The sequence below is a fragment of a genome, unplaced genomic scaffold, assembly GCF_019419815.1.
Source record: "Pyrus x bretschneideri cultivar Hongxiangsu unplaced genomic scaffold, Pyrus_bretschneideri_v1 Contig24, whole genome shotgun sequence".
Lineage (NCBI taxonomy): Eukaryota > Viridiplantae > Streptophyta > Magnoliopsida > Rosales > Rosaceae > Pyrus > Pyrus x bretschneideri.
The window spans coordinates 2,824,612-2,846,590 of NW_025999546.1; the positions used below are offsets into that span (position 1 = coordinate 2,824,612).

At 34.9% G+C, this 21,979-nt stretch overlaps 2 protein-coding genes, 1 long non-coding RNA gene and 1 pseudogene across 4 annotated transcripts; 1 reads left to right on the plus strand and 3 right to left on the minus strand.

Moving 5' to 3' along the window:
• Nucleotides 1-1,381: 1,381 nt before the first annotated feature.
• On the minus strand, nt 1,382-4,409 carry LOC125478292 (annotated as a pseudogene).
• An 8,220-nt stretch (nt 4,410-12,629) lies between these two features.
• On the minus strand, nt 12,630-15,493 carry LOC125478286 (MATH domain and coiled-coil domain-containing protein At3g58370-like). Of its 2 annotated transcripts, none has more exons than XM_048586370.1 (4): nt 15,328-15,493; nt 15,114-15,233; nt 13,955-14,139; nt 12,630-13,563 (listed from the first exon to the last, which is right to left on the minus strand). In XM_048586370.1, the coding sequence occupies exons 1-4, from the start codon at nt 15,333-15,335 to the stop codon at nt 12,728-12,730; spliced, it is 1,149 nt and encodes a 382-aa protein (XP_048442327.1). In that variant the 5' UTR covers nt 15,336-15,493; the 3' UTR covers nt 12,630-12,727. The 2 variants fall into 2 exon arrangements, with proteins under 2 accessions (XP_048442327.1, XP_048442328.1); XM_048586371.1 differs by lacking the exon at nt 15,328-15,493 and adding an exon at nt 14,821-14,955.
• Nucleotides 15,494-19,023: 3,530 nt separating this feature from the next.
• Nucleotides 19,024-19,818, plus strand: LOC125478175. Its single transcript, XR_007258920.1, has 2 exons — nt 19,024-19,385; nt 19,528-19,818. It is a non-coding gene; the product is annotated as an uncharacterized LOC125478175 (long non-coding RNA).
• A 962-nt stretch (nt 19,819-20,780) lies between these two features.
• LOC125478356 lies at nt 20,781-21,460 on the minus strand. Its single transcript, XM_048586503.1, has 2 exons — nt 21,344-21,460; nt 20,781-21,050 (listed from the first exon to the last, which is right to left on the minus strand). Exons 1-2 carry the CDS (start codon nt 21,458-21,460, stop codon nt 20,781-20,783), a joined length of 387 nt encoding a protein of 128 aa, XP_048442460.1.
• Between the last annotated feature and the right edge of the window lie 519 nt (nt 21,461-21,979).

Here is a 21,979-nt window from a genome sequence, read left to right on the forward strand (position 1 = left end):
TGTCTAACATAACGTGAGACCCATAAAATATTGGATAAGAACAAAGATGTATTTAATTTTTATCACATTCATGTACCGCATATGTGGCAAATGATGTATATTTGTTAGCTCAATTAATGATTTTATCTCATTCGATAGTCAGATATATGTCAATTTGTCGCAACACGTGGTACATGAATGTGGTCAGAAAATGTAATCTTCTTAGCATTATCTTTTTTTGACTAATTTTTTTTCCACGGTCCATGTGGTAATACTATTGCATTTTTAATGTGACCCTTGTTCATTATTTAAAATATTAGTATATGTGAGAATATCGATATACAAATTTATAGAAATATCGATATTGATACTAATATTGATTGTTTTCGATGGAAATTTAAAATTAAGCTTTAAGGAATGTCAAACACTAGTTTAAACGAAATATAAGTGTTTCTTCGATAGTCAATCAATTTTTTGAAAATATCAACAAAATTTGTAGTTTTTTTTGTAATTTAAGAATTTTTCCTCTGTGGTGTGAAGTTTTGACTTTGATCCTTTTTCATATCTTTTTGTAATTTTTTAATTGAAAAAATTTCAAACACTGCCCTTATAGTAAAAATAAAAAAAATAAAAGAAGTGTTAAATTGAACACATTGTTAACAATTACAATCTACATCAAAATTTATGTTAGTCTTTCATTGAAAAAACACACGTGAAGTTTCAAATAATTGACTTAAATCATAATCCCAGAAGATAAACTACATAGTTGGGGGATGACTTGGAGTGAAACCCAAGTCACTCCAAATCAAGATAACAAGCAGAGTAAAAACCAGCAGCAGCCCAAACACTAGCAAATCAAGATCGACCAGCTCAATCACTCCCGGTATTTTAATTTTTAACAATTTCAGGACTCGTGTAGTGTTGGAGTTTGGTGGCTTAGATTAGAGCCACGTTTGAGTCCCACATCAGCAAAGATGGAACAATTTAGTGTTTTATAAGTCATGGTACAATACACACATATTGTCGAGATTATTTGGTAAAACTTCATACCCTTTTCTTTCGGCTAGCTAAAGTGGCCAAATATCGGCACTACCTGACTCGTGAGTGCAGGGACCGTTTGAGTCATACGTGACAAGCAATCTAAGATCCTCAAGATATTCTTAATATCAATAAAATCAAGAAACATGAAGCGCAATTTTAAGAAACAGTAAGGCTTTCAATTTTATAGAAACATATCCGAGCACTACGCATTTTCAACACAAGAAAATTCAAGTACAGCTTCAACAAATGCATAATACCTATCAACCATGGCATCCCGCCTAATCGATCATACCGGGAGTTGATGAAGGTCACCAAATTATAGTCCTGCAACCTTCAAAATATAATATATATATATATATATATATATATATATATATATATATATGTATTCGACATATCTGTCCTGCAACTTATACTAACTGTCCTACAGGATGAGAAACTTCAGTAAGGCTACCGCATCCCATAACCTAGCTTGCTATCCATATCTATCGCGGTGATGCCCTTTTCCTCCTTTTCCAAGTCTCTTTTCGCTATCTCAAGATCCACCTCTGTCACAGCTAGCGCAGCACTCCGCCTCTTCATCTCATTATCCAATATATCCACATCTTCTCTCAGTCTTTTCACTCTCCTTGACCTTTCCATAAGCTTCTTCATGTCCAAAGCTGATTGAACATGAGGCTCCAGCCACGCCAAGTCAAATTTGAATGTATGAACATCCTCCCATAAGCTTTGAAGGCGTGCACGGGCATCGTCAGTCATATCCTTGACTTTCGTAGTCTTTAGAAAATGCAACACTCCACCTAAAGCTGTGAATGCACATTCAACAACCATACGGTTTCTCTTATGCAGGCACTCTATCAATGAAGGATGCAACTGAACAAACTTCCTCTAGCAGCGGAATATAAGCTTTCTCAATTTGTCCTAAACCCCTAAATTCTATAAGCTCACCCGTTAGATTCGTGGGTACTTCCCCGAGTTCCTTGACCAGAGAAGGCTCAGTAGGGCCAACATCAGCAGGCTCAGTGCAAACTTTTCCAGAACCTGGAGTATGCTGGAATTTAGAACATGGTGTCTTAGGCACCGGTGAAGAGTTTTCAGCTTGCACAGAAGTCACAATCGAAGGTTCCTGTCCCTTATGTTCTTTCTCTGAGTGCTCCATACTTGCATAAACATTACTTCCTTGGTCTCCAATCCTTATTGAGACATTAAGCTGGGCTTCAATAATACATGTATCATTCACAAGATAACCCGCAGCGCTGTCATAAAGCTTGATGAGAGGGATGAAGGATTTGAAGCCCCACTCCTTGTGGTTTTCTGTGAACTCTTTTACAGATCCTGTTATCGAGGAAACAAAAGCAAATAATCAAGAATGCAAACCAAGTAATTAATTAAGGGTGAAGTACATTTCGAGGTTACAATAGAAGTCGATTATCGACATAGAGGAATTCAATCAATGATTAATGCTATCAGCAATAATAGCCACATCTATATTCACACACACAAACACAGAAACTCTTCGGAGAAAAATCAAATCACATATTCAAACTTACTAACTAATAAACCAAATATTATCTGACCCCAATATCTCAAAACTTTCGATTTATTCTCCAACAGTTCCCAAGAAGGAGTATAAATGCCCAGCTCAGTCGTTCTTTGTATCTGTACGATGCCATGTCTGAGCCAGCAGGAAAGGAAAAACATGTTGTGCTTGGCATGATTAGCATGACATACTATCACCCCTGTTTTGAATTACTCGTCATGCATGTCTTCTAGAGCCTTGAGTATGGTTTCAAAACCTTCAATACTCTAAATAATCCCCTCTTGAATTTGTAGGGGATTAATTTGTCATAAACTTAGAGCCAAAAACATCAACTAAAAATTATTAATTCCTGCTACATCAACATTACATTTCTACAAACTGCATGGCATTACACACCCTAACGATATGAAGAAATATGTCGTCAAAATGCAAATCAGGCGGATATCACATGAATGTCTCTCCAAAAAGGGAAGGGATGAGTAAAAAAAAAATGCGTATATGGTTCACCACTCCATGAGGGATGAAAGTTAGAAAATCAATCCAAATCCCTCGTTTTAATCTTTCTATCCATAGGTATCCTAATTTGTTCTGAAAATGTTATACAAACATGAATGTGAATGAAAAGAGATGCACTCGAGATTATAACAATACCGGTTGCAGGCTTTGTGATTGACTTGTTGGTGTCAAGTCGATTGACCAGGGTCAACCTAAAGCTGGAATATCTACTCCATCCAGGTGCCAAGCTTGAAGCATCGGCAATGCCCAAATATATGGCCAACTGGACTAGGCCATTAGGATCTTGGTCAGGATAACCACTTTGGACGTACAACAAGGATCCTCCTGTTCAAACCAAACCAAACTAAAGCTAGTAAAAAACTGAAAATATCATTGACCCTTGCACCTGAGTTTCGAGTTTGAATCCCCGCCTCTCAATATTTGCTTATAATTAGAGGGAAAAGAACTGCAAACACACGCATGATATGGCACAATGCCTTATGGGCCGTGCTAGGTTAGATTACCTGGTTCCTGTTTCCCTTTTCGTTTTTTTCTTCTTTTAGATCAGCCTGTAGTTTTTTATTTTTATTGAACAATTAATGATATATTTATGATAAGGAATGATGAATTTTGATTAAGCCACACAATAGGTCAATCAAAATAAACTGGTATTAACGTGCCGTTATCAGGAGTTGAATCTAAAACCTCTCTCTTACTTATGAAAAAGAATATTACCAGACATTAATATTAAATGGCTGTATTGAGAAATAATCAGTAGCTTTTTTAGGTTAAAATAAATAATAACTTGTAGTTTGTTTGAACAAATCCATGGACTCGTAAAGAGAAAAATGATAACCGCACACTTTTTTCTCTTTTACTAAATAATCGAATTGAATAAATCAAATATAATAACGATAGAAATATATATATATATAATGGTGTGTGTTTATTATATAAAAAATGGAGGAAATGTAAATAGAAGAAGCTCCAAAAGAACAAAAAAAATAATAATAATAATAATAATACCATTTGAAACCAGCGATGGTGAAAACATCAGAGAAAAGCTTGTTGTTGTTGAGCTTAGAGAAGTTTTCGATCACCCATGTGAATGTCCCAGACACAACCTCTTCTTCTTTATCTTCCCTGTTGTTGCTCGTCATCTACAATACAAAAAATACAGAATAAAATAACCAGACCTCGAAAAAGAAAACAAATTTAAATAAAACCCATAAATGTTAACAATAATGTGTGACAGTGTGAGACTGAGAAGCATACCTTCCTTCCAAATTTCTAATGCAAGTGTCTCTGAAGAGAGAGAGAGAGAGAGAGAGAGAGAGAGAGAGAGAGAGAGAGGCAGAGGAAGCGAGCGGGAGCAGAGGCTAGTCAGATGGAGAAGATAAGAGAGAGAGAGAGAGAGAGAGAGAAGAACATCCGAGCCGGGGAAGCACTAGGCTATTCCAGCATTTGGGGCAGTACAGACATCTAAAAGCTCCATTTCTATTTCACATGCCCGGATCAAAGGCAAAGGGAGCGTCCATTTTTTCTACTATTATTTAATTGACTGTCAAATGTGTCATTTACTTATTTATTTTAAGAATAAATTGTAACAATGGTCATTCAATCAAATTGAACAATAAACCCTTAACTAAAAATTATCATTGGTCCATTAACTCATCAAAACGTATAGCTATGGTCTTTTTCATCAACTCCGTCAAAATTTTGTCAAAATGAGTTACATTGGAAGGACCATTGCCACAATTAGATTGATTTAAAGTTGAACGACCATTGCTCTAATTTGGTTAAAGTTAAGGGATCATTTCTCCAGTTGGATTAAAGTTAAGAGACAATTGATACAATTTTTCTTATTTGATTTTCCTTATTTGCCTCTTAATTCAGCCTCATGTGCATGACACGTGACTCATTTTGAAGGAAGTTCTAACAGAGTTGGTGAAAATGACAATAGTTGCACGTTTTGATGAGTTGAGGGACTATTGGTAATAGTTTTTTAGTTGAGGAACCATTGCTCCAATTTTTTTTTTTTTTTTTTGAGAGAGAGAGAGAGATTTTTATTTTTTAAGAGAGGTTAAAATTGAGGGATCATTGCTACAATTTACTCTTATTTTAAATACTAATTTTCTTACAATTAACAATCTAATATTGTTCAAAAAAAAAAAAATTGTACAATCTAATATTCTTTTTACAGGTATCCATATAGTTAACGAGGATGTTTAATATTTGTCTTCAATCCGATACTTAATTTTGACTCACATATTGTGTGGCTTGATTCAATTCCTTTCTCTTTGACTGCCTTTGGCACACCGAAAAAAAAGTAGTGAAAATGATTTCTCATGTCTTTTCATATTCATGTACAAAGTATGTTGTTTTTTTTCATGCACAAAGTATGTTGAAAATACACTAATTGTCATAAAAACAAAACAATAAATGTTTTTTATTTCATAAAAAAGAAAAAACACACACAAACAAACAAATATACAAACAACCGAATCCTAAACAGTCAAGGAGTCGTGTCAATTTTCAAGTATAGGCGGACTTTAGATTTCCCTCCTCGCACATAGGGCCGCTATTGAACTACAAGCATGAGCGGGTACTGCGATAACAAAATTTACAAGCCTCCACCACTCGTTTATAATTGGATTTCGAATGCATTATTGTCTGTGTTTATTTTGTTTTTTTTTTTTTTAACAAACGATATTATCTACATTAAAGAATAAGGAAATTGGTTAAGTCTCACTATGGACTAGCAATAATGTGACTCAAATTCGATTTTGGTGAAAATCGAACTAAATACCTCTTATTTACAAATGAAGAAGAATACGTTATTGTCTGTTTTTTTATTCTAACATTTGTCTATGTTTGATTGATTCACAATTGTTTTCCAACACAGATTCTTACTCCCCTCTCCTACCATTTTGATCTCAACTGACGAGCATAACAATTTGATATCGTGCCCAAAAGTTTACTTGTTAACATAGTTGAAGTTGTGATATGTTGTGTTCTAAAACCCATTTGGTATCCTACTAAATAAAATTCATTATTGCTAAAAAATTAAAGAACAAAATTTTTGAGTTCTTCATAAGGCTAATGTTAGGGAGACCAACATTTTAAACCATATTTGTAAATGAAATGATATGTCACCAATAGAAAATAAGACCGTTAATCAACGTTTATGTAATAATCCAATCATTAACAACCACTTTACAATTTGATTTCAAAATAATCCTACCAAACAAGGATCATTAACTCAGGACTCAAAAATTATTTTTGGTTTAAAAAATTTAACAAAAACTGAGTACCAAATAGGTCCTAAATTAATTTGAGTTGCGCCAACCACTACTTTTGTTTGTGTAACAAGTATAATTGTTTCATGGTTGACTAGTAATTACCCACATATTGTGGGATGTGTTGAGCAGTCGAGCTTGTTAGTGAGTTTTATCCTCTCTGGGTTTGTTGGATCCTTAGCACGAGGCAGGGAAAGGCTTGTTCAGGTGGGCATAAATAGGTTTCCAGCATTTTTGTGACATTGGGAGCAACTGCTCTCTTGTCCTTTCTTGTCTCTATGCAGGCTCATTTTCTATCTCTTGATTCTAATTTGGTTTATTCAATCTAAAAGTTAGAAGTAAAGATGGATATGCAGGAAAACCCGAGAAAAAAAATTACCTACCTCAAGAGAAATAAAGAGAAAGATGCGTCTTTACATTTCATGCAAGTTATTATCCTATCCTTCAACCCAAAAAGAAAATGAAATTCTCCTATGATCATGGCTCATGAGTTATAGATGTGACACTAAATTTGAATCAATTTATCTTCAATGTGCATGGATAGTTGGGGTCACATATGAATTTGGGGTTAGCTGGTCATATTTGTCTTCGGATATAACTATAGAGGTAAAACTGGGAACCTCACCTTGAAAGATACAAAAGTTATATTTTACTCCAAATTGTGCAAGTTGGATTGAAATTTCTGATTCCGCCATTCAAATTTCTGTTCCAATACTGATAAATAGATTGGACGGAAATGAAAATGGGAATGCATTTAAAATTTCCAAAAATTTTAAATTTTCTAAAATGTTCCAAACTTATTCTCATAAATTTGTCGAAAATATTAAAAAATTTAAATATTTGTTCACTAAAAGTTACCTATTTAATTTTATCAACGTTCTAGTGGTTTTTAGAATCTTGCCACCCAACTATCGTCTAACGCTTTTTAGAACCTTACTTTTTACAAATTAGTTGCAAACTTGCCATTCCCTAGATTTGAACATAAGACCTTTCACTTTTTATAAGATAATTATCTTATTATTAGCTTTAGATACATTTCATTTATAAATTTTATATTAATCACAAGACTCTAAAAGACCCTAGGCTCTAGTTGGGTGGCGGGCTGAGGCCTAGCGCCTAGGCGGCTATACGAGGTCCTAGGCGGACTAGGCGGATTTAAATAAATTTATTATATTTCGTGTAAATAAATGTTTGTTTATACTTAATATATATATATATATATATAAACTACAAAATAGAATGACATATATATTATAAAGTATTGGAACATAATGAATGTGACATCCCGTCCCGAAATTATCTAAAACGTGCATGTGAAATGACATTTTTACCCCTAGTTTGTTTACGTTATGTTATGGGTTGTTTGGTGTGGTGTTGGCAAGTGTTGGGCCACAAACACACACACTGTCACTTTCCCTCTCCCTCTGACTCTTTTTCCTATCTCTCTCTCTTTCCCCCGAGTCCTCATTCCTTCTTCTTCTTTCTTCGAATGTACGGACAAACCCAAAACCCCTCAAACCCTAGCAGATCGAGGACACCAAGGGCACAGTCGAGATCATGAGGTCGAGGGGAGCACGATCGTACCAGTTTCAGGTAGGAACTTCGACGTTTTCACGTCAATTTCACAAGGTCCGTTTTAGTTACTATTCATGCAAGAATAACTTAGCTCGTTTTTGGGATTTTGAAGCTTGTAGTTGTGTTTGTGAGGTCCCAAGGAGCCTCGGAGTGCATCGTTGGACGGAAGTGGACATCAGAATAGCCTGGTTCGAGCTTGGTCGGTTATGGAGTTTTTGGACAGGTATAATCTAGTAGTTTTAGACCTTAAAACTTGTTTGGACGTGTTCTACTAGTTCTAAGGTTTAATTTGGTGCAAGAAACGTGAAAAACGGTGGAAAAATGAGCGAGAAAACCCAAGTTGCAGATTTTCCCAGTTTCCGGCGCCGGCGACGTCGCCGGAGATTGAACGGAGAAGGTGACGGAATATTCCGTCAATTCTGACGGAATATTCCTGACACCGTTAATGGAATCTGTCAACTTCGACGGAATATTCCTGACGCCGTCAGTTGACGCCGTCAGCATGCCAGGCACGTGCCTGCGCGTGTGGCCGTGCCTTGGCCGACGCGTGCGGCGGTGAAAAATTTTTCTAAAAATTCTGGTGTGTTCCTGAGGTTGTGTAGAGCACGTTGGTATATTCAATTGTCCATTTTGAGCAATGTATGAGAAGTTATTTTGAACGGAAGGTTATGTGCTTTAAAATTAACGTTTTTATAGTATTTTCGCATATAGGTGACACGTATCCCGAGGACGAGCGTGCTCAAGCGAGGCAGGGGGGCTACGACCCTTCCACGTATCAGTGAGTGGGCTTTTGTTTTCCGTATATACCTATATACTTATAATTCCCAGAAATTTTATATAAATGCTTATCTGTTATATGTCATTCCTTTTATATCATTGGTGGTTATGCATGATTAGTTACATATACGTTATTTATACATTCAATTATATGTATATATATGTATATATGATGGTGCTGTGGAGGCACAGGTAAGTGCCAGGTAAGCGTTATTTAACAATCGCATTAAATAGTGGTTAGAGATGATTAGAGAGCTCATAACCTGCACCCCCGGTGTTAGTGCTCCCGCCCAGAGTAGGGCACAGTCCCTCACGTGTCGTTCACCTCCCGCACCACACACTCAGCTTGGATCCAAGTTAGGTGCACAGTCTTGTCGTACAGACCACTGTAGGTGGTTCCGACTCGTAGGTGACCCGCGATTATTCGCACAGCCTTCACGTGATCGTAGCACTAGAACGTTTATATGTATTACACCCAGGCCTGTCGTACAGACCACTATAGGTGGTTCCGACTCGTGGGCAGGTTTAGTTATTGAGATTGAGATGTGAGCTCTAGGTGCAGCCGTACATGTCACGTTAGGTGACTCCGGCTGCCAGATTGTACGTTATTGATGTGATTTATACCTGAGCACGTGCATTTCATTCTGAGGTTCCGACATGGCATATTATGGAGCATGATTGGCATATCTATATATATACGTGCATATGTTTATTTTCTGGGAAGTATATAGGTTTTACGGCGAGGGGTTAGAATATTGTTTTTGAAATGGTTTTTGGAAACCTTTATTTTTGCCCACTCACGCTTTTGTTTTGCGCCCCTCCAGGTTCTAGTTGCTTAGCAGGTTCGGTGGTTTCCTAGAGGGCTTCCCGGCGCTTCTGACAGACACGCACCAATGTAGGGTCACTTCGGGTGCACTGTTGTCGGTTTATTTTAAATTTGGACTGCTGTAGACTTATTGCTCTGAACTTAGTGTCTCACTCGCACTAGCACTCCTTACTTTGACCTTATGTATGCTAGTTTTTAATTATTTGTACTTTTATATTACTATTCTATAAGCTTCCGCACTATGCACATGGCTACGTCACCTTCGCGTGACGGCCAGCACACCCTGATTTAGGTCGGGGTGTGTCAATGAAAATATGAGGAACAAACATATAATGTGTGTTCATTTAATTATTCAACAAACCTCTTACAATTTATTGAAAAAAATAATATGGAAAATAAAATTTATCTATTTTCTGTCTACGTGAGTTGCAACCTAGGTGGGTTTGGGCGGTCTAGGCGGGCACCTTAATAGGTTTACGTGCCCTTTCTTAATTTTCAAATGCCTAGGCATTAATTGAGGCGGTAGCCAGCCACTTAGCGCCTAGACGAGGCCTAGGTGGCGCTAGGGGATTTTTAGAACGGTGATTAATCATAAACTTATATATCAAAAAATGATAAAAATAATAGTATATAATATATCACAATTAATTAGATATATTTGCCAGCATATTCAAAATATCAAGAAAGAACAATAGATTGCATATACAAAAATGTTCGAAAATATCCAAAAACTTATAAAATATATAAATTTTCTAATTATGTTTCAAACATTTCGAGATTACTCTGATACGAAATCCAAACTAATCTAAAAATTCGAAATATAACTTTTTTTTATTAAATCTAAAACTTTTGAAATGAAAATTAGAAACTTTATTTTCGATCAATGTGTCTGAAAATCACTCATACTAATGATGGATTTAAAATTAAAAATCATATTGAACTTAGAGTACGTTTAGGCAAGGAACTTCCAAATTTCTCACCTAAACATACCCTACAAGTGAAAGTGGTATAAGAGTTTATTAGGTGGTACAACTTGCACCAAAAAATATAGATTGCTACACACACACACACACACATATATATATATATACCAAAAAATATAGATTGCTACACACACACACACACACACACACACATATATATATATATATATATCTTTATTTTCATTTTTGGAAATGAAGACAGAATTCTACATATATGAACAATGTTTTTATTAACACCCCACAATTTTATGAAAACACCCTACACTTTAAATTTTTTCACATGAATTTTCTCTTTTAATTAAAACACCCCACCATCTTATGAGAACAACGACATCCTCCACTATTCCACTGCAGAAAATCTAGGGCAAAAAACCAACCTCTCACCATAGCACCATATCCTCTCTCTCTCTCTACAATCCCAACGAATTGCAAGTACTTCTTTTACCCTATTTGGAATTTTGGATGGTTGGTGAAGTTTGGCAATAGGAAATTTGGAGACGGGGTGGGCGAGTTTGAGTGTTGGACGATAGATTTTCGCAACGGAGGTGATGGGGTTGAAGGGTTATCCAGTTGGATGAGTTGAGGTGATGGGTTGTTACCAACTGCATGAGAGTTGTCAGTCGTGCGATGTCAACGACGGAGTTATTCAGAGGTAGTGGCTGTATAATTGGGGTTGTTTGCTATTGACTTCTGTACGAGAGTGGTATTTAGAAAAATGAGGGACAAAGTTGAAATTTTAGAGAATATTTTGGATATGGAGTGTTTTCATAAAAATATGGAGTGTCAATAAAACAACCCTTTTTATATATACAAGGCATAGCCATTTTCAAACCCGTTCAATCACGCATCCTCCAAGTCCAATTTGCTTCTGCAAGGTGTGTACAGTGTGCAGTCTTCCCCAGCCCAGGCATGACTCTAAAGATTTCTAATTCCATATATTCACTGAAGAGTGCAGACCCACCCCTATGAGGACAGACTCTCACTAACCATTTTAGTGAAAACCTTGTTTCCACTGTCTTAATGCAGCATCAGTACACTTAATGCCCAGCTCAAGGACAACGTCAGATGGAGTCCCACACCAATCAATGTATTCAGATTTACGGGATTTTCTACGCAGTATGAGATATTCTGTGTCTTTTAAGTTTCTAATCGTCAAATTTTCGCTAAATACAAAAGTCAAAATTTAATAAGCTGTTTGGATGAGGAAATTATTCTTTTATTTTCTAGAATTTAAGAATTTTATTATTTAGTTAACTAAAACAAAAATGAAATTTAAGTATAGAATTTGTTATTTTTAAACTCTCACTCATAGAAATTTGTAAATAAAATCTATTTACATGGAATTTAAATTTGGGAATTGAAAGTTTCAAATTCTAAGTTTTTTTTTTTCCACACAAAAATTCTATATTTCTGTGTTTATGAATCCAACTAAGGGAAATTCTGCACATCAATTTATATAAATTCTGACTTTTGTCAAAATTCCAAATTATTTTCCTCATCCAAACACATTGTAAGGTTAAAACACCAAAGAGTATCCCATATTCTGGAACACCCTAAAATTTTTGTAAGTTCACTCTCTAAGGCCATGTTTGGCATTTTAGTTGCATCAATTTTTTTTTATTTTTTTTATAATTGATGAATGAATCTAAATTACTTAATACTTATTTGTTTCAAAAACAAAAAAAATGGATTCAAGAAAGATACCAAATGATCCCTAAATCTCTTGAAATATTTCAACACAGATCCTAATCGTTAAATTAAACAATGTATGTCATGCATTAATGTAATCTAGAATTTTAGAGTAGGATAATCACCCACTAAAGTTTAGGCCGCTAAGTTATTTTTCCCCTCATTGATAGAAAGAGAAACTAGAGCCCGATTGCAATACACCACTCTTCAAAAGGAATGCAATATCATAATAATATTCTTAAACTAATACAAACAACTTCGCAGAGTTATTTCTGCATACTATTTTTCACCTCCTTCGCACCTCTCCATTATGGGCCCCTCTCCAATAAAGGCCTTGATTTTCCTTCAATTTATTCGATTGTATAGCTAAAATAAGACGAGCATGTTGGAGGAAAAAAAGTTGCGCAAAAATTAACTCCCACAACTTAAAACAAGCTAAAGCATTATTTTTATTAAATTTCAAGATTCCGAAGTCATGCAAGTAAGGTAAGATCTAAACCCACAGAGATATTATACAACAAGGCTAACCAATTCCATAACCTAGCTCACCATCCATGTCTATCCCATTGAATTCTTGTTCCGCCTTACCCAAGTTTTTTTTGGCTACCGCAAGATCAACCTTTGTAACAGCTACTGCTGCCCTCCGCCTTTTAAGTTCATCCTCCAAAACGTCTACGTCTTCTCTCAGCCTTTTCAGTCTCCCCGTTCTTTGTAGAAACTTGTTCATACCAAATGCGGTATGAACATGTGGCTCCAGCCATGCTAAGTCAAATCTAAAGGCTTCGAGCTCCTCCCAGAAAAGTTGAAGGCGGTCACAAGCATCCCGTGTCATATCCTTAACCTTTGTTGTCTTTAGAAAATGCAGCACACGACCCAAAGCTGTGAATGCGCATTCAACAAACATCGGAGTTCTTTTGAGCATACAGTCAATCAAGGAAGGATTCGATGAGCAGACTTCTTCTAGCCATGGAACAAAAGCTCTCTCTATTCGTCCTAAACCCCTAAAATCCATAAGGTCGCCCGTTGGGGTGGTGGGGACTTCCCTGAGTACCTTGGCTAAGGAAGGGTCAGAAGGGCTATCATCAGTAGCCTCAGTGCAAGCTTGTTGAAAACCTGGTGTGTTTTGGAGTTCAGAATTCCTCGGTGATTCCTGCCCCTTAAGTTCTTTCTTTGATGACTCCATAGTTGCGGAAACATTAGTTTCTTGGCTGCCAATTTTAACTGGGACATTGATCTTGGCTTGAACAATGCAAATATCATTTACTAGAAAACCTGCACCGGAGTTATAGAGTTCCCGAAGAGGCATGAATGATTTGAAGCCAAACTTACTCTTGTCTTCTTTGAACTCTTTTAGATTGCCTGTGAAGAAAACATCAAGGATCACAAGTGAAGACAATAATTGGTGGTCAAAAAGTTGCTAACTGTTTTAGAACTTCCAGACTGCAATAGTTTTCAGTAGCATATCACAAAGTGCCTTCAATCAGCAAATAGAAGTCCATGAAGCAAATGATAGTCTAACAGAAGAATCTAAGAATTTAGCTGTGACATTTTCTTGTATTCCAGTATGTAGAAGAAATGAAAGATAAGGAAAACAGGAAATAATGTAATTTCCCTTGAGAATCTAAGAATTTTGCTTAATATTTTCCTTGAAAGGTAGCATGAATAATTATGAACAAAAATGAAAAGACAACAGTTGAGAACACAAACATAAATGCGAAATAAAAAAAAAACAAAACATTAAAGAAAGTACCGTTTGTAGACTTGGTTATTGACATGGTGCTGTCATGTTGATTAACCAGAGTCAAGCAAAAATTTGCACATCTAGTCCATCCGGGTGGCAATGTTGAAGTATCTTCAACACGCAAATACATGGATAACTGGTCTTCGAGTTCAGGATTTGCATCGTATATCCATGTTGGACGTATAAGGATCCTCCTGATCAAACAAACCAAGGCTGGTAAAAGAAACTAAAAACATATATGATACGGCAGAATGTTAAAATCATGGGATATCTTTGGCCTTGTGGGCTACTAAGCTGGTGAAGGGTCTTGAAGCTTGAAGATGGTTCAGATTTTAATTTTACTCTAAAATTAGATTAAAAATTAGAAATTGGTCCCTCATTTTTAACACTAGTTTAGATTTGGTTCATGAACAAAAATTCTGTTATTTAAGATTCTTGGACTTACAAAACATGTAATGTTGGTCTTCAAAGAGATTTTCCGTCTATTTGATTACATGGTTTAGATTTGGTCCTTAAACTTTCACCCTAGTTTAGACTAACATAAAATTTTACTGAAGTTAGTGGAAGGGATCAATCATTCATGTTTTGTTATATTTAGGAACCTCAATTAACATATTTTTAGCTCATCGACCATATCTCAACTAGGGTAAAAGACTGAAAGTTCATGGACCAACTCTAAACTTTACTCTTAATTTTAATCTGCACCCCTTTTTTGAATAAAATTTGGAGATTTGTTGCTCAATCAGCCCGTTTCAACTGTCAAGGCTCCCAGTGTAAGAAATCTATGGCAAATGAATAAAAAATCTACTATTATTTATGTGTTTTGGTGATGATGAAAACCAGTAAATTCGTAAAATAATAAAAATAAAAATAACCTTTTACCACTTGAACCCCATCATTAATTTGGTATTCCAAAAATGGGAAAGAAATGCATAAACCATTTCCTTATTGGTACCCAAGAAAATGAAAGTTTCAAGATGCCATGACTTCAATGGCCTCACAATAATAAACTGTTCACAAAAAGAAAATGGCCTCATAAATAAATTAAAAAAATTGAACAAAAGAAATCATCTTGGAGCAAAATCTGCAGTCAGTTTGCATAATAATTAAGCAATATATATATATATATAGGGTTAATTTATAGGAGATGGTGAGAAGAAATAGGTACCATTTGATATCACCGACGATGAAAACGTCAGAGGAATGCTCGTCGCTTTTGAGCTTGGACAAGTTGGGAATTTTCCATGTATAGGTATCACAGACAACATCTCCTTCCTCATTTCTCATTCTACCAACAAGAAAACAAACCCATATAAATCATACCAAACCAACCACAAATATCAGTCACACCAAACGAACCACAGATTGTTAGAGAGACGTACCTTCCCATCCACGGTTCCCTTACCTTCTCGGCTCTGATCAGGAGAGAGAGAGAGAAGAGAGAGAGAGAGAGACAGAGTGAGTGATTAAAAGAGAGAGGGGAGTACTACCAATCAGTTGGGGAAGTACAAAGTCTTCAGAGTGCAGACAACTAAAACCTCAATTATTTATTCAATAATCCTAGGAGGCTAAGAAGTGTGCACTTCGGGTGTTTTAACCGTTCGATCTTGACTTTTGTATTTTTAAACAAAAATCTAACAACTAAAATATTCAGAATATAAAATCCTCCGCAGTACCATAGAAAATCTCTTATTTATTTGCCTGACCAACCAATTGAAGCCCTGTCAAATTACACAAAGGAAAATGCATTTAACCTGCCATTAATAAAGGTTGCCAAAATTGTATGATGCTTAGTGTATTTTTTATTCCAAATTTTTTAACTGTAAAATTACACTCATTGTAATTTTGACTAACAGTTTAACTGAATGCATTTAGGAGTAGAAAATACTTGAAAGTATACTAAAAAAATATCTGAAAATGAACCTAAAATCAAAATAACAGAAAATATAAGTCTTTTTATTTTATTCAGTAACAAGAAACATAAAGTTGTGGTATTCTAAGCAAGAATTCTTAAAATAATTTTGCTAGCGCATTAGGCAGGTATGTAGTGTGTTTGTCACTTTTCATTCAAGTGATTCGAATAAAGACTTCTCACTTATAAAAAGAGATAATACTATTATATCGTGGTGATTGTTGTTAAACTAGTGTAGTTTAGAATATAAGATAGTAGTTTGTTTGGGCAAACTACCTCCAAGTTTGCAATAGCATTTCAAAATGAAAAAAATAAATAAATAAATAGTTTCAACTTTTTCATGCTACACCATAAGGTTTTGAAATCATATCAATTTATCTTCAGAGTGTTTGAACCCATGGTCCTTCATAAAAATGATGATGCAGGTCTAGGACCTGTTTATAAGCCACCGTGTAAATTATATTTGTGCTACATGGACAAACAAAACCTCATACTGGAGCTTTGACTTCTCCTAAATTGATGCTTCGTATCTCAAAACAATAACCATTCGCACAATTTGATCAAAAATGTACCAGCGTATCTTATACACGTTAGTCAAAAAAAAGGCCCACATATGATATGTCATCGATTTAGACGTTCAATAGATAGAAAATATAATTAATACAATTTCAAATTTTCAAATTGCAATGTGATAGAAAGTATAAATTATTAATTATTAGCCTCTTGCTACATGCTCACGCGTGTGACAATTTGCTCTTTCATTTTAACTTCTTTTTTTTTTTTTTTTTCAAATTTACATTTAGTGTGATTCAAAAAAATTCAAAAGAAAAGTTTCAGTAAAACTAGTACCATACATGGAGAAAAATAAAAACGTGGGGATAAGGCAGTTTTACACTACTACAAAAGGGGGCTATAGTGTCGGAGGGTGGTGTCGCTTTAATCTAATATAGTAGCGGATTAGGCAGTTGCGACACTAACTAAACATGACGTCGGATTTACTGTCGCTTATAAGCGTTATTAAATGTTTATGTCGCTTTTAAACCGACGTAAACATATATTTTAATAATTTTTAAATACTAGTGTCGCTTTTAAACCGACGTAAACATTATTTTAATAATTTTTAAATACTAGTGTCGCTTTTAAGCGACATAAAGTGTGTATATATATATATATATATATATATTAAATTATATATATATTAAATTAAATTTTATATCCCTAAAAACTATAATAATTATATATATATATATATTAAATTAAATTTTAAAAAATTGGTGATCATTGGATTGGTTTAAATATACATACGATTCAATTTCTTAAGTGTTATACATACAAAATAAATAAATTTAAATCTACTTAATATATATATACACACACACACACCATTGAACTTGATTGGATACGAATTCTATGAAACTAATTTCGACAGTTATAAACGAAAAATCACGATTTAACGGTTATTTTAACTCCGATTTTGATGATTTTTTACAGCTACACTCCTGACCCTATATGAATACAATGAATGGATTCGATCTTCAAATTAAAATATTTACACAAGTGGATACCACAAAATCTTATGTTATACTTAATGAAAGTATAAATAAACTCTAAGTGTTAGTCAATCTATTGTTTTGATGGGATACAAATTCTCCGAAACTAATTTCAACGATCCCAACCGTCAAACTTGTTTGCATATGCTTCGAGATCACATCAGCAAAAAATCACAAAAAACAAACATTCAGAGATCAAGTAACGGGACAAAGCTTTTCGACGGTTATAAACGAAAAATCACGATTTAACGGTTATTTTAACTCCGATTTTGATGATTTTTTACAGCTACATTCCTTGACCCTATATGAATAGAATGAATGAATTCGATCTTCAATTTAAAATATTTACACAAGTGGATACCACAAAATCTTATGTTATACTTAATGAAAGTATAAATAAACTCTAAGTGTTAGTCAATCTATTGTTTTGATGGGATACGAATTCTCCGAAACTAATTTCAACGATCCCAACCGTCAAACTTGTTTGCATATGCTTCGAGATCACGTCAGCAAAAAATCACAAAAAACAAACATTTAGAGATCAAGTAACGGGACAAAGCTTTTCGACGGTTATAAACGAAAAATCACGATTTAACGGTTATTTTAACTCCGATTTTGATGATTTTTTACAGCTACACTCCTTGACCCTATATGAATACAATGAATGAATTCGATCTTCAAATTAAAATATTTACACAAGTAGATACCACAAAATCTTATGTTATACTTAATGAAAGTATAAATAAACTCTAAGTATTAGTCAATCTATTGTTTTGATGGGATACGAATTCTCCGAAACTAATTTCAACGATCCCAACCGTCAAACTTGTTTGCATATGCTTCAAGATCACATCAGCAAAAAATCACAAAAAACAAACATTCAGAGATCAAGTAACGGGACAAAGCTTTTCGACGGTTATAAACGAAAAATCACGATTTAACGGTTATTTTAACTCCGATTTTGATGATTTTTTACAGCTACATTCCTTGACCCTATATGAATAGAATGAATGAATTCGATCTTCAATTTAAATTAGTTTTTTTAAATATTTTGAAACCCAGTGTCGCTTTTAAGCGACATATTGATTTAAATTAGTTTTTCATTTTATAACCATCGAAAAGTTCCATAGAATTTGTATCCCATCAAGTTCAATGGTGTGTGTGTGTATATATATATATTTATTAAGTAGATTTAAATTTATTTATTTTGTATGTATAACACTTAAAGAAATTGAATGGTATGTATATTGAAACTGATCCAACGGTCACCAATTTTTAAAATTTAATTTAATATATATATATATATATAATTATTATAGTTTTTAGGGGTATAAAATTGTTACATTAATATATATAATTATTATAGTATTTTTTAGGGTTATAAAATTAATATATATAAAATTATAGTATTTGAAATATTAGGCGGGAAATTTCCCGCTTGTTTGAATGGATGGAGAGACTTAGTGTCGGTTTTAACCGACGCTAGTGTCATTAAAGCGACGCTATGTGAATTTCAAAAAGTGTGTCAGAAGTTGGCGTCGGTTAAAAGCGACGCTAGTTTCATTAAAGCGACGCTAGTTTCATTAAAGCGACGCAAGTTTCATTAAAGCGACGCTATGTGAATTTCAAAAAGTGTCAGAAGTTTGTGTCGGTTTAAAGCGACGCTAGTTTCATTAAAGCGACGCGAGTTTCATTAAAGCGACGCTATGTGAATTTCAAAAAAAGTGTCAGACGTTTGCGTCGGTTTTAACGGACGCAAACTAAGTACCCATATTTAAACCCCTCTCTTTCCCATTTCAACCGTGCTTTCATTTCTCCCCCAATTTCAGACTTTCTTCTTCTCCTTCCCCATTTCATCTGTGCGTCCCCTTCTTCCTCCTTTTCATTTTTTCCTCAACTCCTTCCCCGTTTGCTTTGGATCACCAGTTTGAAGATCAACATTCTGAAGAACTCCAATTCGAGGAGGAAGAGCTTGAAGGTGGTTCATTTTTAAATTATTATGATTATTAATTTTAGTTTCTATTTTGTATTCTAAATAGTTTTATGCTTAAATTGAAAATTTATTTTTGTTTCTTGGTTTTTAATTGTTTTTTTTGTATTTATGCATGTTGGATCTGAAGAGCAAGGACACTGGAAATCGCAGATCCATAATTTTTTAAAGGTATAAAACCTGAGTTTAATCTATAGAGATTAGAGCCTTAATGTTGAAGTAGTAAAGTATTGGAGCACTGATCTGATGGCAAGCATGGCAGCATGGAGTTGCTAGTATTACATATGGCACTATGGAGCTACAAAATATGTGGTCTTCGACAAAGGCAAGCACAGGAAAGCATGGAGGATGAATTTTTGTAAATTATATGGAATGTTAGATGTAAAACATTTGTATATTATGGCACTATTTTTCTTTTGAATTATTTTTATTATTGTTTGTTTTGGCCTAAAATTGAAATTTATTATTTCGATTATATAATTTTTTTGAGTTATAATTATTTGAGAACGAATACAGAAACAGATTTCGACTTTTTTTTTAATTATTATTATCAAAGGTGGTGTCGCTTTAAATCGTCACTAGTTTGCATATTTTATTTATTTAATTGTTTTCTAACGTCGCTTTAAACCGTCACTAGTTTGCATATTTTATTTAGTTAATTGTTGACTAGCGTCGCTTTAAACCGACGTTAACATCAGCGTCGCTTTAAACCGACGCTGCGTAGTGGCGGATTAAGCGAACAAAGCGACGCTGAAGCCCTTTAGTGACGGTAGCAATGGCGTCGCTATTCCAATCCGACATTGCAGTGTTTTATGTCGGATTTTTGCCAAATTTCCGACAGAAATCGGGGTTTCTTGTCGGTTTTTGGTCCGCCGGTGATAGCCTATATTGTAGTAGTGTTACTATTTCACCGTCTTAATTAAATTATCGTTTTTAAAGAGTTTGAAGAAGGGAAGAGGATTCTTAGTATATTGAAAGCTTCACCATTTTAGGGCGTTGAACCTTTATAGACATTGGAAACAATATCATTGCTAAACCCATTAGCTTGTTCCTGTAGTTCATATGCTTAAGATGTAACCAAAAAAGAAATACCTAAATTGTAATCTGCAAATATTAGGTCAAGTGAATAAATGATAAATCATGGATTCTAAATTGTAATCTGCAAATATTAGGTCAAGTGAATAAATGATAAATCATGGAAGTGAATGAAGATAACAGAAGAGAACTGCAACTTCACCAACTACCAAGCTAAACAGATCCTAATATCGTCATGAAATTCTTAACATAATATGAAATACAGACGGATTAAGTTCGAGCATTTCATAAACAAAAGTTCATAGTCGAGCAGGTATAAATATATATTGCAGATATGTTTCCTGCAACTCAGGCCATTTTTTGATCTTTTGGTCCAAAACCCAGCTCACTATCCATGTCAATCCCACTGATGTGTTCCTCCATTTTTGCCAAGTCTTTCTTTGCAACAGCAACCACAGCCTTCCGCATCTGCACTTCGCTCTCCATAGCATCTACATCACGCATCCGCCTCTTGATTTCATTCTCCAAAACATCGAAAGTTCGATAATGAAATGAAGAGGCGGATGCGTGATGTAGATGCTCAGGAGAGCGAAGTGCAGATGCGGAAGGCTGTGATTGCTGTTGCAGAGGTAAATCTTCAAGTAATAAAGAGACACTTGGCAAAAATGGAGGAAAATTTCAATGGGATTGACATGGAGAGTGAGCTGGGTTTTGGACCAAAATATCAAAAAGGGACATGAGTTGCAGGAATCAAGAGGCTGAGAGTGAGAGAAGATGTCGAAGTTTTGCAGAATGAAATCAAGAGGCGGATGCCTCTTCATTCGCCCTCCCCTTTGCACGAACCTCTTCATATCAAAGGCCTATTGAACGGTTGGCTCCAGCCACGACAAGTCAAATCTGAAGGCCTCAACCTCCTCCCACAAAAGCTGAAGGCGCTCACATGATTCCTCGGTCATATCCTTGACCTTTGTAGTCTTTAGAAAATGCAGCAGTCGCCCCAAAGCTTTGAATGCACTTTTAGCAAACATCTTTCTACTTTTCAGTTGGCAAATAATCAATGAAGGATGCAATGAACAGACTTCCTCTAGAAGTGGTACAAAAGCTTTATCTATATGTCAAAAACCCTTAAAATCCATACGCTCGCCTAATGGGGCAGTGGGGATTTCCTTAATTAACTCGACTGGAGAAGGATCAGCTGGGCAATCAACGGTAGGCTTAACAATACATGAACCTGGTGTATCTGGAGCTTGCTCAGAATTCACATCTGTAAGCTCCCACCCAATAGGTTCTTTCTAAATTTGAATTAATTTCTCTTCAATGTGCATGGATAGTTGGGGTCACATATGAATTTGGGGTTAGCTGGTCATATAGACGTAAAAGTGGGAACCTCACCTTAAAAGATACAAAAATATTTTACTCCAAAATGTGCAAGTTGGATTGAAATTTTTGATTCCACCATTCAAATTTCTGTTCCTAATACTTATAGCTAGATTGGATGGAAATGAAAATGGGAATGCATTTAAAATTTCCAAATATTTTAAATTTTC

Excerpts from the sequence above, each read along its gene's own strand:
- LOC125478286 (XM_048586370.1), bottom strand. Across the intron at positions 14,140-15,113 it reads ATCGTCGGTGATATCAAATG|GAGGATCCTTATACGTCCAA; the intron begins GTACCTATTTCT and ends TTGTTTGATCAG. Across the intron at positions 13,564-13,954 it reads AATAACCAAGTCTACAAACG|GCAATCTAAAAGAGTTCAAA; the intron begins GTACTTTCTTTA and ends TTTTCTTCACAG.
- LOC125478356 (XM_048586503.1), bottom strand. The coding sequence starts at position 21,460 with ATGTTTGCTAAAAGTGCATTCAAAGCTTTGGGGCGACTGCTGCATTTT. Across the intron at positions 21,051-21,343 it reads TTCAGCTTTTGTGGGAGGAG|CAATCACAGCCTTCCGCATC; the intron begins GTTGAGGCCTTC and ends CCTCTGCAACAG.